Source organism: Haemorhous mexicanus, chromosome 11 (genome assembly GCF_027477595.1).
Source record: "Haemorhous mexicanus isolate bHaeMex1 chromosome 11, bHaeMex1.pri, whole genome shotgun sequence".
Classification (NCBI taxonomy): domain Eukaryota; kingdom Metazoa; phylum Chordata; class Aves; order Passeriformes; family Fringillidae; genus Haemorhous; species Haemorhous mexicanus.
In genome coordinates, this window is record NC_082351.1 from 5,403,112 (window position 1) to 5,425,536 (window position 22,425).

At 42.0% G+C, this 22,425-nt stretch overlaps 2 protein-coding genes across 2 annotated transcripts in view; one reads left to right on the forward strand and one right to left on the reverse strand.

The window, feature by feature from the left end:
* TIMP4 (TIMP metallopeptidase inhibitor 4) overlaps positions 1 to 20,126 on the forward strand; it is a 30,644-nt gene extending 10,518 nt beyond the window's left edge. Inside the window, exons 2-5 of the mRNA XM_059856134.1 lie at positions 8,555 to 8,652; positions 16,320 to 16,434; positions 17,086 to 17,210; positions 18,200 to 20,126. Of these exons, the coding sequence (XP_059712117.1) occupies positions 8,555 to 8,652; positions 16,320 to 16,434; positions 17,086 to 17,210; positions 18,200 to 18,397 (536 nt within the window). The 3' untranslated portion in view covers positions 18,398 to 20,126. The remainder of the gene's footprint in view (positions 1 to 8,554; positions 8,653 to 16,319; positions 16,435 to 17,085; positions 17,211 to 18,199) is intronic.
* Positions 1 to 22,425, reverse strand: part of SYN2 (synapsin II) — a 192,363-nt gene that overhangs the window by 60,788 nt on the left and 109,150 nt on the right. The window lies entirely within an intron of this gene.

Consider the following 22,425-nt stretch of genomic DNA (forward strand, 5'->3'; position numbering starts at 1 on the left):
CCAATCCTTGAGCACGAGCAGATAAACCCAGAATATTTGGTGTTCAGGGACTTGCTTTGGAAAGGTCCTAAACAGTTATTGACTGATTGACATAAAATCATGTGTTGAGGTTCAAGGCAATTTATGGAGCCATAAAATCCCCTGCTGGCACGGGCAGGGCTGGTTGCTCATGGCAGAAATGGTTCCTGCTCCCAGGGATGTATGGAACACAGTCCCAGGGATTTCAAATGACTGACACAGCACCACTGCCTCTCCTGCTGGAAGCTAACATGTGCAAATCAAAGAAAACAAAACCTTCATTCTCCCCAGAATGATCTCTAAAATAATCTAAAAATATGTGTGCACACACTGATAAAAGTATCAGTGTGTATGCAAAGGTACACATCGTTTATTAAATTAATTCTTTTCCAACATTATTTTATGTCAATCAATCAATAACTTTTGCCTCTTTTTGAAGCATTAGAGATACCTGAGAGCTTTAATCAGAGTTATAATCTGAGTTGCCAAATCTTCTTTCTTCCTATCACATGTATTCTGAGAAATGACAATATTTTCTGCATACATTCATATTTAATCAAGTTATTTTGCTCTCTTCCTTGGTGAGAACCAGAGCTTCACCATAAGCAAATATGGCAAGTAAAGCTCTGAGACCACTGAACAATCCAGCATGTTTGGTTAGAAACAGGCAGGGAAGGGGAGAGTGGCAATGCTGGACAGGTGGGACAGTTGCTCTCAATCATGGAGGGACATTTTACACCCTCTTGTACATTTTAGAGGTTTTGTGAGCAATATAAATCAGCAGCCAACAGAGCATGTTTAATTTAGGATTCTGTCCAAGGTACCTATTCTATCCTGTGCATGTTGCTTTAAGGGGGTTCATTAATTTTGGTCTGTTGTGACAAATTCTGTGCAGATTCCTCTTCTCTTTGCCTGCTGACTTTGTTCCCTCTCTGGAAGAAAAATTAAGTGTCTCAGATGTCTAGTTCCCTATCTAAAGGTGATTTTTTGTCATCTCTGTGTGCTCCTGAAACCAAAGTGCTCCACCCATTCTTGGCTTCCTTGGCAGCTCTGATGGAATTTCTTGCCATTATTCTCCTCCAAGGTACCACAACACATTGGGCTCAGCTTCTGTGCCCTCCAGACACAAAGGCCAATGAAATACTGTGCTCACACCCTCTCTCCAGAGATTTCCTTGGAATCCTTGCATTATTTTATCATAACTTGCCTTTAGGTGACTGCAGTAGATGAGTTCTGCTCACAAACTTGAAGCTGTTTTGCTTTCTGCTCGCTCACATTTAAATTCTTGGCCATTTCCAGATGCCTGACTCCAAGTGGAGGCAAATCTGAGCTGCAGTGCTGTTTGCTGGCCAGGCTGCAGGCAGACATTCCCCCTGCAGCAGCTCTCCCTGTGAATTCCAGTCCCCTTCTGGGATTTCCAGCTTCCCTCTGCTCTCACGCTGAGCCCTGTGAACTCATTCCCCTCCCAGACTGAAGATGGGCACTGCTGAACAGCTCATGATCACATTTCCCCAGCCTGCTCCTACAGAACACAGATTTTAGCACTTGTGGGGACAGGGTGTTAATAGAAACCCTTCTTTCTTAACCCCACAGCAACCCCCTGAAGGAAATCACCAGTCCTCTGGCTGAGCAAATGTGTTAATGGAAAACTCCTGGCTAAGCTTTGTCCTGACAGGAACAAAACCTGTGGCACCACCAGCACTGCACAGATGGGTGGATGTGCAACATTTTGAAGGCCCTTAAATCCAAATTGACTTCTCTCTGTGAAAATCTGTCCTTTCACCAAAATGAGAGCACTTTGATACACAATATACAGCTGTTTTTGCTCTAAAAGTGGTTTATTTCTAGGTGGTTTATTTCTAAGTGGTTTATCCCAATACTCAAATGAAAATCATCACTGTTGCACCATTGCTCAGTTAATGCAGCAGTTCTGGAAGCTTCCATTATGTGACAGCAAAATAAATTAAGGTATATAAAATAGGAAACATGACCTATCATAATATAATATGATATAATATAGTGTAATATAATATAATAATCATCTATATAATTGGATATACAAAATAGGAAACATAGAAAGTGATACAGTGACTTAAATGAGGAGCTCTTAAAAACAGAAAAGCCCCTCTTTATCAGGTGGTGGAAAATTGTAAGAATTGCCACAGGGGAACTGAGAATGGATTTCTATTTTGCTGCAGCCAGCTAAGAAAGGAGAATAAAGGAGAAACATCACAACTGGAAGTAACCTCAGCCTGTCACCCCAGGGACAGGGACAGGGACAGGGAAAGGGACAGGGACAGGGACAGCCATTCCACCCAGCCTGCAGAGCCCAGAGCCAGTTCATCCCTCTCCTGCTTTATTATTCTAAGATACTTCTAATTTATTATTACTATTACTATTACTATTACTACTTTATTATTCTAAATTCTATTCTATTATTCTAAATCCTATTCTATTATTCTAAATTCTATTTTACTATCCTAAATCACTGGACCTGATAACTTGACCTGTACAGCTCCAAACCCCTCCTGTGGACTCTTCTGCAGGTTCCTCAAATAAATTCCTGCAGTGTATAAATCCAAGACATCACCATGTCGTGTTCCAGCCATGTTTGAGTAGCCTGGGATCAGAGCTGCTGCAAAAAAACTGGACCAGAATTATTGGGATTCCTTTGGATATGTAAAGCAGTGTTGGACCTCACAAAAGTGTTGCAATGAGGCAAAATCCTCCTTCAATACATTCATTTGAGGGGGAAAAAAAAGAGTGTACATATACACTTCTGAGGAAATAAAACCCCCTTCTCCCCCACCCCCAAACCCATCACTTTTGGACAAGAAGAGATTTTGAACTGAGTTTGCAGCTGTCACTGTGGGATTTTCCTTTCACCAAAATTCTGGGCGGCTTCTTCTAGGGATTTGAGATTCATGGGGCAAGCTTTAAGCTCCTGAACCCCAAAGAGGGAAAAAGTTCTGATAGATAAGTAATAGATAGGTAGATAGGTAGATAGATAGATAGATAGATAGATAGATAGATAGATAAATAGATAGATAGATAATAATTAGATAAATAATAGATAGATTAATAGATTGATAGATTAATAGATAGAAAGATAGATTAATAGATAGATAGATTAATAGATAGATTAATAGAAAGATAGATTAATAGAGATAGATAGATAGATAATAATTAGATAGATAATAGATAGATTAATAGATTGATAGATAGATTAATAGATAGAAAGATAGATTAATAGATAGATGGATAGATAGATAGATAGACAATAGATAGATATATAATAGATTAGATATTAGATAGATAGATTAGATAGATTAGATAGGTAATAGATAGATAGATAATAGATAGATAGATAGATTAATAGATAGATAAATAGATAGTATAATAGATAAATAGATAGATTAATATATAGATAATAGATAGATAGATAGATAGATTAATAGACAGATATCAATAGATAGATAATGGATAGATTAATAGATAGATAGATAGATAGATAGATAGATTAATAGATTAATAGATTAATAGATTAGATAGATAGATAATAGATTAATAGATAGAAAATTAATAGATAGATATAAATAGATAATTGATAGATTAATAGATAGATAGATAATAGATAGACAATAGAAGTTTGAGTTAATCTTCCAGCAGAAGAGTGAGCACAAACAGCTGAATATTATGTATGAAAGTGCTTCCATTTTGGTGAAAGGACAGATTTTTCTGGAGAGAAAAGTTTGAGTACAGGGGCCTTCAAAATGATGCACATCCATGTCCTGTGTCCACAGCTCTGCTGCATTTCACACTGCACGCTCTGGCTATTTCAGAAAACCCTTTTTGCATGCTTTTTATCTATATTTAGGATGCCATCCTCAGTCCAGCCATGTGACAGCCACACACTCTCATTCAGCTCCCTCTCCTTGTGCCTTTTACTCCTTGTCCCTCCAGGAACATCTAAGAGCAGCTGGAGTGAAGTGTCAGACACTAAAGAGACAGCTGGAAAGGAGTGCCCAAAAATTACTCTTTGTATTTTAGGTAATCAAATGAAAGGGCTAATTGAGCCTTTAAAATACAAGAGACAAAAATGAGTTTCATGAGTTTTGATGATAACTTTTTAGTAGCTTACATCTTTTCCTGCCAACATGGTTTTTGAAGTCTCATTTCAAGGTTTTTGTGGCAGAGCTGATTGTGGTTATAAACTTGTGAGATAGGAATGAAACTTTCCTTATTTCTGCAGAGGAAGGCTGCTTGGGAAAGGTGGAGATCACATTTCTATTCACAGAGCTCTGGTGTAGCCTGTCAAAAACCTGAAGTGAACTGGAGGCACAGAAACCCAGATTCTTCCTCAGTCTGCCTATATATATTCACCTATTTATCTATTTATAGATTGAAAACAAGAATGCACATAATGAGTTCTAAAGAACATATTTTCTTGTTATATGTCCAGCAGGATCTTAAATTGCTTAATTTATTCTTAATTATCTTAGTTGCTTGATCTTCTTGCTCTTATGTCCAGCAGTATCTTGAATATCTTCCTAGATAATTATTTTTCCCCGTGCAGTTTCTGGTACTTTACAGATAGTGGAGGAAAAGACCTCATTTGTTCATCACTTTTTTACCTTCTCCTTTTCCTCCTGCTTCTTAGGATTATAAACTTTATTTGGGGAGGAAAAACCAACTTGCTTTCCTTTTTGAAGGAGCAGTAAAATTGATTATTTTAGAGTTCTCTGTCTTCTGACACTTGGACTGTTGAGGATAAACTCACCTCTTAAGTACAGTAATATTATATTAAATATCAAATACTGTAATACAGAATGTCTCATTTAATAACACCAACTTGTAACAATGAGAGTAATTCTTCACCCAACAGTTTTCCCTCAGTTATTGGAAATAACTCAGAGTCTAAAAAGGAGATTATTTTTAGGAAATATATGAATTTCAGTATATGAATACATTAATTATATAAGAATTTTTAAATATTAATATATTTCTATATGACTATAAACTATTATTATATTTTAATATTTTAATAGATTTTATATTAATCTATTATTTATCATGAATTTCAAGGATTGGGTTTATCCAGATTCCATCCTCATCTGTGCCTTGGAATGGGCCCTGCAGTGACTGCTCAGTTCTCTGTGTCTTCTCTCCCTTCAGATCTCATTGGTTTTGTCCCTGTGGTGAAGGAAAATCAATCTCATGGCAGGCAGTTTCCTCAGAGTAAGGAAATGTACCTGTAATAAAGTAGTTCCTCACGATTACAAAAATCTCTAGCCCACAAGGTGATGTGTATTTAATTAGTATTAATTAGTGTGGCTAATTCCAGAAGGAAATCACCCAGGTGAATGCCTGTCTTTCTGCCTTTATTGCATACAAACACTTCTGTATTGGGCCAACTTTTCTCCTGACTGTAAAAACACAAACACATCAAATGAGAAACCAAACATGTGCTGTGTTTTACCCAGTTAAAATGATCTCCTACTGATTTACAAATGGTTGGGAGAGGATTATTATTATTCAGGAAAGAAGGAGTAAAAATATTCTTAACACATTTCAGGAGAGAGCCCAAGGGCTGAGCATTCTCCTCCTGTACCTCAAATCCATTTCCTTCCAGTTCAGCCACCTGAGACAACCTCCAGCTGCAAAGTGAGGCTGGAAAATGACATTTTATCAAAGCTGAGTCCACAGAAGAGCTACACCCTCCTGCTGAGATGTTCAAATCTGTATTTGTGGTGCAGAACGAATCCCAGCCCTTCGCAATTCCTGGCACTGCACCGTGGGATCCGTGCCTGTGTATCCCATAGATGCACATTCCTCATAAGGAAGCAATAACAGCTAAAATGCCATTATTGCTGAACAACCAGAGGCTGTTCTCACTCACACAGAGAGGCCAAGCCAGCCCTGGAATGCTCCAAACCATGTCCTGACAGAAGTGCAGAGTCGGAGGAATCCTGAGCCCCCCGAGCCACCGGGGAGGAGAGGGAGATGCCCAGGAATGCTCCAGCAGGAAGTGCTTGTGGTTAAAAACAGGAGCAACCACATGAATCAGAGGTCTGAGGAGACAGCCAGACGACACTGATGGCAAAAAAAATATTAATGCACAGAAAATCAAAATAAAAAGGAACCCAAAAGGCGCCGAAAGATCTCTGTGCGTTTGGTTTCAGGAGGATGGAAGGGTGAAACCCAAATAGCTCAAAGTTTAGACAATTGAACTTCCTTATTGGTAAAAAAAATGAATCTCAGTTTGTCCTCCTTGGCCATCTGGAAGTTTTGTCCTAAACAAACGAACGAAACACACACAACACAAAACTGCTCCTCCTTTTCACCTGCACGCCCACTGAAAGGACTCTGCATGACAAAGCCCAGGGCCTTGCACTTCAGCCTTGCACAGCTCCATGGAGACCCCTGGAGCCACCAGGGATCCTCCACAACCTTCCTCTCGTGTGCTAACAAGTAGAATTCCATACAAATATGGAAATGCACAATGTGCAACATAGGACACGTGGGGAAAGCAGTTTTGATTATTCCACACTGAGCAGGCAGGAAAAGATTTCCTGCACATGAGCCGTGTTCTGGTACTGAGAAGACAATGCTGTTTTCTCAGCCCTTTCCTTCAGAATGGAACAGGCTCTTTAATGAGAAATCCTGTTTTATTTTTAGGGAGTAGTGATGCAAAGGAGAGCATCTCAAAACCAAGCAGCACCATCCTAATTTGTCCCTGCCAGCAGGGTAGAGCACTCCCAGCCCACAGCCCTTGTCCCCTGGCAGGAGATCAGAGCCCTGCAGACACACAGCTCATTTTGGGGCTGCCCACATCTGCAGATGATTAAAGAGATGCTGCCACTTCCCAAATTCCCCCCTGAAATGAAGAATTTAAAAGGATAAATTAATGCTTGTGCTGGAAAGAACTCTTTCCTCCCAACAAGTCCAAAATGCTCCTCAAGAAGGGTTTAATAGAGGCAGCATCCTGCTGGAGGCTGGAAGCTGCAGGCATCTGCAGCTTTAATAATAATTAGCACGTTGATCTTAATAATAATTTAACACCTTGATTATTCCATCCAGTTTGCTCAGCTAATTAGTGAGGAACTGGGAATCGTCCAGGGTTGGGTGGGACTGACCTCCACCTGCCTGTGTTCAGCCTGGGTTTCCTATTCCTTTTCTCTAGCTATGATGTTAAATATGATAAAAACGAGGTCATTCTGGTAAAAAAGCTGGAGTTTTGAAGGGGGAACGTGTGATTTGGGTGTCACAAAACTCTGCTCTGCTCTGGCTTTGCCAGTGTCTGTCCACAAGCACAGAAATGCAAATCATCTTCTACCCCAGCACAAACAAGAAGAGTGAGAGGTCTGACCTGAGGGATCATTTTCAGCCTAAAATCCCATTCCCATCACACTGAAATCTCTGAAATAGATTTAGGCATTGAAGCTGCCTTGGAGTTTCTCCCTGATTTTCACCAGAGGAGGCCTGTTCAAAACTCAGGCTGCTCTGACCCAGGAGCTGCAGCAGTGGCCATCCAGAACAGAGAAAAAAAACTGGGGCTCTCACTAATTTTGGGGGATAAAATCCCCCGAGGAATTTTGGCCATGCCCCATATTCTTAGAACCACAATAAAACAATGAATATTCCTATGTCTCTGCTTTTTAATTCTCTTGAGCTTTGCCTGTAAAGGGAAACATATGAAATTTGTAGGTGGTTTTAATTATTATTAGACATCTAATCCAGAAAATAATAAATTGAATAGAAAAGAAATTGCTTTTGTTCTCCTGGTGGTGCTTCCTGATCAAATAGCTAAACTGAAGAGCAAAGAGGAAATGGGTGAGTTCTGTTAGTTGTGCCAAACAAATTTATCTGGGTGGCACCAAGCAACTCAGTCTAATTTTAATTTTCCCAAAGAGTCCTGGTGTATTTTAAACATCACACACAAGGGAGATGCCTCAAACAAGGAGAGGGGAGAAGAATCCATTTCTTCTCTCACAAAATCTCCTTGATTAAAGAACAGGAAATGAATTAAGGAAGTGATTGATTTCTGCAGGTTAACACAACTAATGGCATGCTCTGCTAAACCCCAGAAAAGTGAATATAAGATGATTCTTCTCGTTTCATGCATGAAATCAATGCTTTCAGGGCCTTTCTTCAAGTCTGTTTATTGGATCACCAATGCTGGGATCAGCAGACGTGTCCCTTTCCCCTGCTCACTGACTGGAATGATGGGTGTTTTGTCAAGTTTGATGGCATTCGAGTCTTCCAGAGATTTTGATGGACATTTTTTGTCAAAACTGAGTGCTAACATCAATCAGGTTTCCAGATCCTTGGGAATTCAGATTTCCATCACAGACAGCCCACTTCCTTTTGTTTTCAGCAGCTCAGCTGGTGTTCTCACGGTACAATCTTTCCAATCTGCTCCTACCTGAAGTGTCAAAACAATGCCAAAACCCATCAATACAATTTTCAGTTTGGCTCCTAAAATTGGGCACCTGCTCATGTGCATTCAAATTCTCTCTCTCTCTTTCTCTTCCAGTGATCAGAGCAAAAATCTCCAGTGAAAAGGTGGTTCCTGCCAGTGATGACCCCCTTGATAGCCACAAAATGATCCGGTATGAAATCAAACAAATAAAGGTACATGGAACCACTCAGCTTTTTTGAAGTTCAATGCTGATCTAATTCTGCATATCTCAGCCCAAAATAATTCACCCCCAAAACGCTGGGAAAGCTGGAAAAGGCTCCAGCTGCCCCCATGGTTCGACCCAGATGAATAAATCACAGGAGGGATTAAAAAAAAGGGGAAAGAAAAATAAGAAAAGGAAAAATTTTAATGTGAATTCTTCAATGTGAAGGATTTATTCAAATGTTTCCTTTCAGAAATAAATACATCAATGCCAGAGAATTCCCTTTCCTCCCACTGGCACTTCAGTGTCCTGCTGAAGCTCTGCAGCACCTCAGGAGCTTGAGAGATATTCAGGAGGTCTTTGCTAAATAATGACATTTTCATCAAGAATTTTGCTAAATAACGAAATTCAGGAGGGGTTTGTTTTGATATTCAGGAGGTTTTGGCTAAATAATGATATTCAGGGTTTATTTTTTGATATTCAGGAGGTCTTTGTTAAATAATGATATTTTGATCAAGAATTTTGCTAAATAATGATATTCAGGAGAGGTTTTTTTAATATTCAGGAGGTTTTTGCTAAATAATGATATTCAGGAGGGGTTACTTTTGATATTCAGGAGGTTTTTGCTAAATAATGATATTCAGGGGTATTTTTTTGATATTCAGGAGATTTTTTGCTAAATAATGATATTCAGGAGGGGTTACTTTTGATATTCAGGAGGTTTTTGGTAAATAATGATGTTTTGAGGAAGAATTTTGTTAAATTATAATATTCAGGAGGGGTTCTGATATTAAGGAAGTTTTTGCTAAATAATGATATCTTGATGAGGAATTTTGCTAAATAGTGATATTCAGGAGGGGTTTTTTGATATTCAGGAGGTGTTTTTGATATTCAGCAGGTTTTTGCTAAATAATGATATTCAAGAGGGGTTTTTATTATATTCAGGAGGCTTTTTTGATATTCAGGAGGTTTTTTGCTAAATAATGATATTTTGATGAAGAATTTTGCTATATAACAATATTCAGGAGGGGTTTTTTTTGTGATATTCAGGAGGTTTTTTGCTAAATAATGATATTTTGATGAAGAATTTTGTTATTTGTGATTTTGAAGGCACCAAAAGTGTGCTTCATTCTGGGAGTGGTGCCAGCACACCTGGTTTTGGAGGATATTTGCAGGGCCACCTGTATGGATGGTGCTGGGGATGCACACACCCAAAGGCAGATTCAGAACCTCCCAGGGTTTCCCCACCCTTTGTCCAGCTCCAACAAGGAGACATTTTCATTAGCACAATTTGAGAAGACACCCTCAAACTCCCTGGTGCTAAAATGAAAATGATGATGATCATTACAATGATTTTCTGGCACCACAAGAAGTAGGTAATCTCTCTAAATTAAAATGTGTGAGCCAGCACAGGTGAGGTGGGTTGGTTTTCAAGGTAGTTTCTCACCTCTCATTTCTCACTGAATATTATTTTATAATTTTTGCACTTTTCCATTTTCTGGGTACACTTAAGAAGGTCGTTATGCATGGCTACATGCTGTCAAAAATAATAAATTCAATCATTCAAGTTGTATCTAGTGATAGAATCCCCTCACAGGAGCTCGAGCAGGAAGAGTCTCTGGTAAAGAATATCTCAAATATTCACAGGGATGGTTATCCCACGTGACTCCTGGTGAGGTTTTACAGCAATTAAGTCAGTCTCTACCTCACTAAAACAAACCCCAAAGCTGTCACCATCTGCCACTTCCCATCTTCTTAAATCTGAAGGGTTTATTCAAATGTTTCCTTTCAGAAATAAATACATCAATGCCAGAGAATTCCCTTTCCTCCCACTGGCACTTCAGTGTCCTGCTGCTGCTCTGCAGCACCCCAGCAGCTTGAGAGAAATGCAAATCATCTTCTACCCCAGCACAAACAAGGAGAATGAGAGGTCTGATCTGAGGGATCATTTTCAGCCTATAATCCCATTCCCATCACACTGAAATCTCTGAAATAGATTTAGGCATTGAAGCTGCTTTGGAGTTTCTCCCTAATTTTCACCAGAGGAGGCCTGTTCAAAACTCAGGCTGCAGGAAGAGGTTTATTTTGGTCCTTATAATACGGGGTGCTAATTTAATTCCACACACTGGGTGTTTGTTTAATTCCAAGTCAGCCAGGCCTGGACAGAGCAGAGATGTGTTTTTTAAGAAAACCAGTTTTTAGAGAAATCCAGTTTGGTTTGTGTTTTGGTCTGCCTGGGCCTGCTTTTTTAAAAGAAAGATGCTCTACATCATAGCACACAATATTCTTTTCCTGCCCCAGAGATGGGGAAACTGAGAGGCATTTTAAAAACTTGTGTTCAATTTAGACAAACAGCAGAAGGGTTGGGATAAGCCCCACCCCTCAAATCCTTCCTTCTGACCAGAGAGCTCGGGACCAAACCCACCCCTGCTCCAGGACCAAACCATCCCCTGCCAGGACCAAACCTTCCCCTGCCAGGACCAAACCCACCCCTGCTCCAGGACCAAACCATCCCCTGCCAGGACCAAACCTACCCCTGCCAGGACCAAACCTTCCCCTGCTCCAGGACCAAACCTTCCCCTGCTCCACGACCAAACCTACCCCTGCCAGGACCAAACCTTCCCCTGCCAGGACCAAACCTTCCCCTGCCAGGACCAAACCTACCCCTGCCCCAGGACCAAACCTTCCCCTGCCAGGACCAAACCTTCCCCTGCTCCAGGACCAAACCTTCCCCTGCTCCAGGACCAAACCTTCCCCTACCAGGACCAAACCTTCCCCTGTCCCAGGACCAAACCTTCCCCTGCCAGGACCAAACCTTCCCCTACCAGGACCAAACCTTCTCCTGCTCCAGGACCAAACCTTCCCCTGCCAGGACCAAACCTTCTCCTGCTCCAGGACCAAACCTTCCCCTGCCAGGACCAAACCTTCCCCTGCCAGGACCAAACCTTCCCCTGCTCCAGGACCAAACCTTCCCCTGCTCCAGGACCAAACCTTCCCCTGCCAGGACCAAACCTTCTCCTGCTCCAGGACCAAACCTTCCCCTGCCAGGACCAAACCTTCTCCTGCTCCAGGACCAAACCTTCCCCTGCTCCAGGACCAAACCTTCCCCTGCCAGGACCAAACCTTCCCCTGCTCCAGGACCAAACCTTCCCCTGCCAGGACCAAACCTTCCCCTGCTCCAGGACCAAACCTTCCCCTGCTCCAGGACCAAACCTTCCCCTGCTCCAGGACCAAACCTTCCCCTGTCCCAGGACCAAACCTTCCCCTGCCAGGACCAAACCTTCTCCTGCTCCAGGACCAAACCTTCCCCTGCCAGGACCAAACATTCCCCTACCAGGACCAAACCTTCCCCTGCTCCAGGACCAAACCTTCCCCTACCAGGACCAAACCTTCCCCTGCTCCAGGACCAAACCTTCCCCTGCCAGGACCAAACCTTCCCCTGCTCCGGGACCAAACCTTCCCCTGCCAGGACCAAACCTTCCTCTGCCAGGACCAAACCTTCCCCTGCTCCAGGACCAAACCTTCCCCTGCCAGGACCAAACCTTCTCCTGCTCCAGGACCAAACCTTCCCCTGCCAGGACCAAACCTTCCCCTGCCCCAGGACCAAACCTTCCCCTGCCAGGACCAAACCTTCCCCTGCCCCAGGACCAAACCTTTCCCTGCTCCAGGACCAAACCTTCCTCTGCCCCAGGACCAAACCTTCCCCTACCAGGACCAAACCTTCCCCTGCCAGGACCAAACCTTCCCCTGCTTTAGGACCAAACCTTCCCCTGCCAGGACCAAACGTTCTCCTGCTCCAGGACCAAACCTTCTCCTGCTCCAGGACCAAACCTTCCCCTACCAGGACCAAACCTTCCCCTACCAGGACCAAAGCTTCCCCTGCCAGGACCCAGTTCCCTGCTCCAGGCAGGGATGGATTTTGGGAAGAGAAGGATTTTGGTGGGAAACCAGGAGCTCTGTGTCCTGCCCACCCTCTGTGCACCCAGTGTGGCACCAAAATAAAGAACCCCAGGGGAGTGACAGGGAGGGGGAACCTGTGACATCCAGGGAATGTAACTGAGGTGAGAATTAAAGGTGCTGAACAATTACTCAGTTTGCTGAGCAGCTGAGCTCCCAGCAGCAGCTTGGGCACACCGTGTCTCACCTCAGGGGGCAGCATTTGAAGGAATTGAACTCCACAGTGAGTGTGAAAGGTGAGCACGTCCTCTGTTCACCATTCCAATCTTCTCTCAAGGGCTTCTGCTTTCTCCTGCTACCCTGCAGTCCCACAAGCTGCAGGGTCCTTTGGAGGGCCAGTGGCCCTGAGCACAGGGCTCTGGGTAACCCAGAATTCACAGAATGACCAGGTTGGAAGAGACCTTCAAGGTCATGGAGTCCAACACAGCCCCAACAGCTCAGCTGAACCCTGGCCCCCAGTGCCACATCCAGGCTTTGTTAACACACCCAGGGATGGGGACTGCACCACCTCCTGGGCAGCCATTCCAGAACTTTATCACCTTTCCATCACTTTTCCCTGCTATCCAGCCTGAATTTCCCTTGGCACAGCTGGAGGCTGTGAGCTCTGGTTCTGTCAGTCCCTGCAGACAGAGCCCAGCCCCAGCTGAGCACAGGCACCTTTCAGGAGCTGTGAGAGTGATGAGGGCACCCCTGAGTCTCCTTTTCTCCAGGCTGAGCCCCCCCAGCTCCCTCAGGGCTCCCTCTCAGGGTTTGTGTTCCCAGCCCCTCTCCAGCCTCGCTGTCCCCTCTGGATGTGCTCAGTGTCCCAAGGTCCTTCCCAACTGGAGGGGCCAGAGCTGGGCACAGCACTCCAGGTGCTCTGCACGCCCAGGGTGGGGATGGGCAGAGAATTTGTTTCATGTGACACAGCAGGGGAGAACAGAGCCTCCAATCATCTCTTTTGAGCTGTAAAATGCATCAGAAATTGGCACCAAAATTCACAAAAATTATCACCTCAGTGTGAGCTTTAGGGAGGGTTTTCAGACCACTCAGCTATTCACACTTTCCTCATCAATTGCCCCCTCTTGGAAAGGGACCACAGAGCCCTTGGAGGTTTGATTTGACTGTAACATTCAGCACAATGCTGCTGATTCTCTGCTCTGTTGAGCTGTTCCTTTCATGGGATGGCTTATTTTTTTTTCTCTCATTTTAAACCCAGCGCATTAGGCTTAGCATTAAAACGTTGCCATTCTAGACAGGAATATTAGCTATAATTTTGATATTCATTTTCAGAAATAAAGAAAATAACAGTGGGGCTATTCATTCTATAGCAATGGGTCAGCATGTCAAGAAGCCATAAATGTTTTCATTTTCTGTTCTTTTCTTGCCATATTTACAGCATTATATTAAAGAGAGAAGATAGTACGTGATATATATGCATTAATTTGTAATTTTATGAATATTTCTCCATAATATTTTTGTAACTGACTTGGTCATCACACTCATTCTGAACTCTTCAAGCAAAGCCATGGGCTGGTGCTGGTTCCCCTCCTCAGGAGGACAGGGATGGGGTCCATACAGACTTTAGGAGCAGGGTCACATCTCTCTATCCCTTAAACCCTCACCCTGCTTTCCTATTCCAATAAAGTCCCACCAGGACCAAGCATCAATGCAGAACCAAACCCAACCACCACCTTATCCCTCTGCAGAGAAATCTCCATGCTTTTAGAGAAGTGAGAGTATGATTGAGAAGATTAAATACGATTTACTGAGTTAAACACAAGATTATAATCTTTAGAAATGCTGCTACAATTATATAGGTCAAAACCAGAGATAAATCAGACAGTAATTAAAAAAAAAAAAACCAACAAAGCAACCAAAAAACCTGCAACAAAACAAACAGTAAACTCATTTAAATATTAACTAAATCCCCATTATGCATTGCTGTGGATATTTAGGGGGTTTATAGCTACATCAAGGTGTGCTGTCTGCACAGAGCCTCCAAAGCTGAGACCAAAGCTGAGCTACCCATGGAAAATCTGTTCCCTACACGGCCCTGGGGGTTTCTGAGCGTGGAGAGAGCTCGGGGCACAGTTCACCTGCAGAGCCCCGGTGGTGGCCCTGTACAGACACATTCCCCCTTCATCTTGCAGATTTGCTGTGATTCCCACTCTGCTTAGGACAGGCTGCCAGCTGGGTTTGTGTTTGCTTGGGCCTGTTTGTTTTATTCCCAGAGCATTTCAAATCCCAGCTCGGATTTCTGGATCGGCCCGCGGTGACAGCAGCGTTGGCTTCCTTCCCCCTCCACAAATAAAGCTGCAGCAAAACCAACATATTACAGAGTATTTTCTGGTGGCCTGTGCTATTTAAATCCCCTGGGAGGGCTGGAGGAACACAAACACATTTTCCAGGGACGCCAGCTGCAACTGGGAGAGCTGTGAGCCCCTGCCATTGTCCCCAGCTGTCAACACGTGGCATGATGTCACCGGGCTGGTGGTGGCACACGAGGTGATGACAGGCACTCAGCAGCACCTTCTGCTCCCTCCTCGCTGGCCCTGGACACAGCTCAGCTTGTTTGCATCTTTTCATGGCTCAGTTCTGATTTCTTTTAGGGGTTGAAACTGCTGGTTAAGGGGCAGCCAGCCTGAAAAGGGCTTTGATGCCAAATCTCTGCATTTTGGGGCTTGCAGGGTGGAAATCCTGAGGGCTGGGGGAAGTTTTCCAGCAGTTGTTTGAGAAGGTCCCATGCAGCTGCAATTCTCTGTACAGAGAAAAGCAAGGCCCAGCTTCCCAAAGATATTTCTGGGAAGGGCAGCTCTGAACCTCAGAGAAAGAAAAACCAGTTCTTATCTCATTTTCTGCTTCTGTGCTTTAAAACAGGCAGAATGCATTGGGGAAGATTGATAAACTGGAAAGAATTAGTAATTAGATTCTGGTGTGAGTGTTTTGATTCACTGAATTGAATCCAAGCGTGTGTGTTGGGACTGTCACAAATTTCCAAACAATTGACCTGAGTGCTTGCTTAGATTCAGTGTAATACAGTATAAAATAATAGAGTGGAATCAAGTATTATATAAATAATAGAGTAGAATAAAGTATACTGGAATAAAGTAAATAATATAGAAGAATAAAGTGATAAAGTAAATAAAGAATAAAGTAATTAATTCATCTTCTAATAGGATAGAGTCCTCATCTTTCTCCCCTCATCAGGGTTGCCCTGCATTTCTGATGGTCCCACTGGTGGGAATTTGGGATGTGGAGCATCCATATCTGCTTTGGTGACCTAATATGAACACCATGCTCAGTTCCTCAGCACGTCTGGTGTCCCAGGAGACCCCAACCACTCCAGTGGCCAAGAGAAAAATTCCCCAGAGGGATCCACAGGGAAATATTTGCATTTTGGTCAGGGTGAATGCTGTCTCTGCGTTGCTCCTCAAATGGAATATGCCTCTAGAATATCAACTGAAGAGAAAGTTTTAACAGCCCATGAAATATGCTGGAAAAGCACATTTTAAAAGCTATAATTTAAAAAAATCAAGACCTACTTAATTCCCTCCTAAAACTCTTGGATGAATTTCATTAAGTGGAGAGAAAAAGTCCAGTTCTTGGTGTTTTCTCACATTAGTTCAGACTTTGGAGCCTTCCTTGAAGAGACTCACCCTGTATCTCTTCCAGCTCTTTTTTGCAATTGTTTTTTCATGCTTGTTTTCCACTACTGACTCTGTTTCTGATCATTTTCAGATGTTTAAAGGATTTGAAAAGCTCAAGGATGTCCAGTATGTCTACACCCCTTTTGATTCATCACTCTGTGGAGTGAAACTAGAAGCCAACAACAAAAAGCAGTACCTTCTAACAGGTAACAGGGAGCAAAATCGGGGTTCTGGGGGGTCAGAAGGGTCTGCTGGCAGTGAATTTGCTAAAATATGCATTCATGTACTAAATACAAACACAACAGGATGTAAAAATTGTGTTCAGCTGCAGCTTTAGTGTGACCTTCTGTGTTTTCCACCCTTCCTTCTGTGTTTTCCACCCTTCCTGCAGCACTCTAAGAGCAGTTCCAGAGGAAGGGAAGGTCGATAATGATACAATCAGTAAATAGAAGGGATTTTGAGTCAGAATTTGCCATTGTTATTAAAACCAACAGCACTGATTTTCCCAGGAATGCAAAGGTGCATGATGAGAACACACCTGTGTGTCTGCAGGCCTGGGGTTCCAAGTACCTACAGATTTTTTTTAGACACTCCTAAAATCCAGTTTAACTGCATTTGCATCCACCCCTTGCTGGCAGACTATCAACATCTTTAGGAAAATATCCTTCTTCAATCTTTTACACCCATCCAGCATGCAATTAGGAGAACATTCTCTAGGTTATAATGAAATTAATTTAAAAAATTTTCAGAGTGTGACTAATTTGGTGCAATTAGTTAAAAGCTCAAGGTGTTCTTGCACTTCTAATATTTAGAAAACACTTTTATTGCTTTGATGTTTTGTGTTTTCCACGCTGCAGGCCAAATTTTAAGTGATGGCAAAGTGCTGATCCACTTGTGCAACTACATTGAGCCGTGGGATGATTTATCCTTGTCTCAGAAAAAGAGCCTGAACCAGAGGTACCAGATGGGCTGTGGCTGCAAGGTGAGTGCAGAGCAGATAAATGGAAATAAACACCGTTTATTCAGGTTTTTGGGAATAAACCCCAGTTCAGAGGAAGCTGCAATGTGAGTGCAGAGCAGATAAATACAAATAAATGCCATTTATTTGTATTTTTGAGAATAAACCCCAGTTCAGAGGAAGCTGCAATGCGAGTGCAGAGCAGATAGATGTAAATTAACATAGATGTAAATTAATTAATGTAATGTAAAATGTACATTAAATAGATGTAAATTAACACCTAATAAACATTAAAATGTTTATTCACATTTTTTACAATAAACCCTGGTTCAGAGGAAGCTGCAATGTGAGTGCAGAGCAGATAGATGTAAATTAACATAGATGTAAATTAATTAATGTAATGTAAAATGTACATTAAATAGATGTAAATTAACACCTAATAAACATTAAAATGTTTATTCACATTTTTTTACAATAAACCCTGGTTCAGAGGAAGCTGCAATGTGAGAGCAGAGCAGATAGATGTAAATTAACAACGTTTATTCCCATTTTTGAGAATAAACCCCTGTTCAGAGGATGCTTCAAGGTGAGTGCAGAGCAGATAACTCTAAATAATCCCTGTTTATTCCCATTTCTGGGAACACCCCCAGTCCAAGGGAGTCTGCTAGGTGAGTGCAGAGCAGATAGGTGTCAATAAACACTATTTTTGAGAATAAACCCCAGGTCAGAGCAAGCTGCAAGGTGAGTGCAGAGCAGATAACTCTAAATAAGCCCCGTTAATTCCCAATTTTGGGAACACCCCCAGTCCAAGGGAGGCTGCTAGGCGAGTGCAGAGCAGAAAACTCTAAATAAGCCCTGTTAATTCCCAATGTTGGGAACAACCCCAGTCCAAGGGAGGCTGCAAGGTGAGTGCAGAGCAGAAAACTCTAAATAAGCCCTGTTAATTCCCACTTTTGGGAACACCCCCAGTCCAAGGGAGGCTGCAGGGTGCTGAAGGGTGGGTGTCTCCCCAGATCACCACGTGCTACTCGGTGCCCTGCTCCATCACGGCGCCCAACGAGTGCCTGTGGACGGACTGGCTGCTGGAGCGGCGGCTGCAGGGCCACCAGGCGCGCCACTACGCCTGCATCCGCCGCAGCGACGGCACCTGCAGCTGGTACCGGGGGGGGCCTCCCCCTGAGAAGGAGTTCATGGACATCAGCGAGCCCTGAGAGCCCACCAAGCGCCGCCCTGGGAGGCTCCTTCCATCCGCCCGCGCGCGCCCGGCCTAGACACGAGCACCGCGTCCCCAAAGGGCCCGTGGGGCTGGCAGCGGGGCAGGGCGAGGGACAAACCTCCTGCAGGCACCTGCTCTGCTCTGTTAGGCTTTGCACAGAGGGCTGGCAACGTCCTCCGAGGCACAACAAATCCCCTTCTTGCCAATATGAATGTACCAGAACAAATTTTGTCCAGAATTTTGCCAATATCAATGTGCGAGAACCAATTTTGCCAGAACTTTGCTAATATCAATGTTCAAGAATAAATTTTGCCAAATGAATGTTCAAGAACCAATTTTGCCAATATCAATGTTCAGGAGCAAATTTTTGCCAATATCAATGTTCAGGAACAAATTTTGCCAGAATTTTGCCAATATGAATGTTCAAGAACCGATTTTGCCAGAATTTTGCCAATATCAATGTTCAAGAGCAAATTTTTGCCAATATCAATGTTCAGGAACAAATTTTGCCAGAATTTTGCCAATATGAATGTTCAGGAACAAATTTTGCCAGAATTTTGCCAGTATCAATGTTCAAGAACAAATTTTGCCAATATCAATGTTCAAGAATAAATTTTGCCATAATTTTGCCAATATCAATGTTCAAGAACAAATTTTTGCCAATATCAATGTTCAGGAACAAATTTTGCCAGAATTTTGCCAATATGAATGTTCAAGAACCAATTTTGTCAGAATTTTGCCAATTTCAATGTACAAGAACCAATTTTGCCAGAACTTTGCTAATATCAATGTTCAAGAATAAATTTTGCCAAATGAATGTTCAAGAACCAATTTTGCCAATATCAATGTTCAAGAGCAAATTTTTGCCAATATCAATGTTCAAGAACCAATTTTGCCAGAATTTTGCCAATATCAATGTGCAAGAACCAATTTTGCCAGAATTTTGCCAATATGAATGTGCAAGAACCAATTTTGCCAGAATTTTGCCAATATCAATGTTCAAGAGCAAATTTTTCCAATATCAATGTTCAGGAGCCAATTTTGCCAGAATTTTGCCAGCATCAATGTTCAAGAGCAAATTTTTGCCAATATCAATGTTCAGGAACAAATTTTGCCAGAATTTTGCCAATTTCAATGTTCAAGAACCGATTTGGCCAGAATTTTGCCAGTATCAATGTTCAAGAACAAATTTTGCCAGAATTTTGCCAGCATGAATGTTCAAGAACAAATTTTGCCAATATCAATGTTCAGGAACAAATTTTGCCAGAATTTTGCCAGCATGAATGTTCAAGAACAAATTTTGCCAATATCAATGTTCAGGAACAAATTTTGCCAGAATTTTGCCAGCATGAATGTTCAAGAACAAATTTTGCCAATATCAATGTTCAAGAACAAATTTTGCCAATATGAATGTTCAGGAACCAATTTTGCCAGAATTTTGCCAATATCAATGTTCAGGAACAAATTTTGCCAGAATGTTGCCAATTTTGCCAGTATCAATGTACAAGAACTAATTTTGCCAGAATTTTTCCCCTGTTTTGATCACCTGCAGGTTGAGAGCTCCCCGTGGTTTATTCCAAATCTCTCCGGTGAACTACGGAATGTTTTATAGAACTATTTTTTTTTTTTTTTTCCTGTATGAAAGTCTTGGATATAAAAGAATTATTGTACAGTGTATATGTAAAATATTATAACAATGTGCTATTAAAAAACAATTTCACAAATATTTCCTCATGTGTTGAATCGAGTTGAACACTTCTGTGATTAAAACAATCTGTGCCCCACATTTTGTACTTTCCTTATGTCACAGCTCCCTTTATCCACAGAGTTGTAACTTCCATTGAGAACTAAATCAAGAAACAGCCTTGATAATCAAACCCCCCTTCCCAAGTCAGCATTCCTCTGGACTAACAACACCTTGCTGAAGGAAAAGCCAGATTTTTAATCCATGGGTGAAAGCATTAATCCATGGATTTGAGCTTTCCATGGGACAAATTCCAAGCCAAATTCCAGGCTAAAACTGCTCAGAACTACAAAAACCATGTCCACCCTCAGGGCAGCTGCAGCCCTTAAAACCTCCCTAATACATGACCAGCACTTGCACCCCAGCACTGTTAAACCTTTAGGAACTCACCTGAAAACACATGCAATAAATATTTCAAACCTCACACTGCAATGGTTTCTGGAAGCTCTCAGATGTTTGAGCCTGTTTAATGGGATTTAATTGGTTTTCACTCAGGAGCACCCACCATACCCTGTCAGTGAATTTGGCTAGTTGAGAACTCGAACTAGAGAAGGGTTACAGCACATTTTTTGCCTGGAACTTTTTTAGTCTCATAACTTTCCTGAATTGATGACTGGAGTTAGTAACTAATCCTTCACACACGTATTTAAGTTGGTAAAAGTAATTCAAGTCACAGTGGTGAAATATTGGGAAGTGTCAATGCCAAAGTCCAGACTATTTGTGCCCCCAAAAAAGGGGCAGAGCCCTTAGGCAGGATGGGAATCTCCAGCAGTTGCCTTTTCTGACAGATTTTACTACCTAAAGGACAGGTTTGGAAACGTTCTTCTAAAACAGATTTACCTTTTCTGTGGCTAAGTTTACACATTTCCAGTGAAATACAAATGGTGCAAGGCCAACAGGAAAATGTGTCATTATCCTTTGAGGAACATGTGTCCCTTAACACATCAAAGCCAATATTTCACTTTTTATTTACTATAAATCAGTCTGGCTCTTTTAATTTACAACCCTAAATTAAAACCACATCTATGTGCTGCCAAATGTAAGGCCCAGCTTGTTTTCTGCTTTACTCAAGACAAACCAAAAATTTCCCAGCACTAACAACTTGGACCCCTGACTTACATAAATGAAACAAAAAGAATAAAAAGCTACATTACTTCTGAATAGGAACTGATATTGCAGTGACATCATTGGCAGAGCTATTTACTGACAGTGCTGTGCATTTATATTACTAATTCCCAGAAAGATTCAAAGGCAGCTTTATTTCTTTGTGTCAGAGCAAACCAATACCTAGAGAATCCCACAGAGCTTAATAACCACAAAGGTTAATACTCAGTGGTTAATATTCAATGGTTAATATTCAATGGTTAATATTCAGTGGTTAATAGTCAATGGTTTATATTCAGTGGTTAATATTCAATGGTTAATATTCAATGGTTAATATTCAGTTGTTAATATTCAGTTGTTAATATTTAGTGGTTAATATTCAATGGTTAATATTCAATGGTTAATATTCAACACCAGTCCTGTGGAATTTGTCTCCAAGTCCATTTGGATGGGATGGTGCCTTTTGGATAGCAGCAAACAGGTATTTTCTGCTTTTCAGCTCCCCAGAGCTCTGCTCCTAATTCAGTTTTACAGGAATTAGACCTGAACCTCAACTCACCCAGCCCAGATTGCCTTCTCTGTGCACCTTGCACAAAGAAATGCCTTCTCTGATATTTATGGACAGACTATTATACAAATTGCATGCCACAATTAGTTTTTAAAAGTTCTCTACTTTTCCTGCTATAAAATATCCCTCGTGAGGTGTTCCACAGTGAAGGTCTGTCCACTTTGACTTCTGGCTGAGCAGAAATCTGCCCAAACTCCCCACAATGGTTGGTGCCAAGATTTGCTTTTTTCCCTCATATCAATAAATGTGGCAAGGAAAGCTTTACAAAACCCAGCTCAGAATGAGATTTTCTTTTCCCTGAGGAAGATTCTCAAAAGGCTTGACCATTCTGAATATGTTATTTTCATATCAGGATTTTTACTGTAGTGGCACTGATACCTTCTCAACAGCAGATTCTTTTTACAACATTTTCCTTTTCCTTCTTGAAGCTGTGTTTGTGCTACATGAGGGGGTCGAGCAGAAACACAGCCTGGCACAGCATTTTAATTTAATTTGAAAATGGCTCACATGACTTTTGGTGAGAGTAGGGAAAAGAAGAGAGAAGGGAGTCTGTATAGGTGAACAGGGAAAAGAAATCACCACCTGGAATATTGCTGGTGGTTCCTCA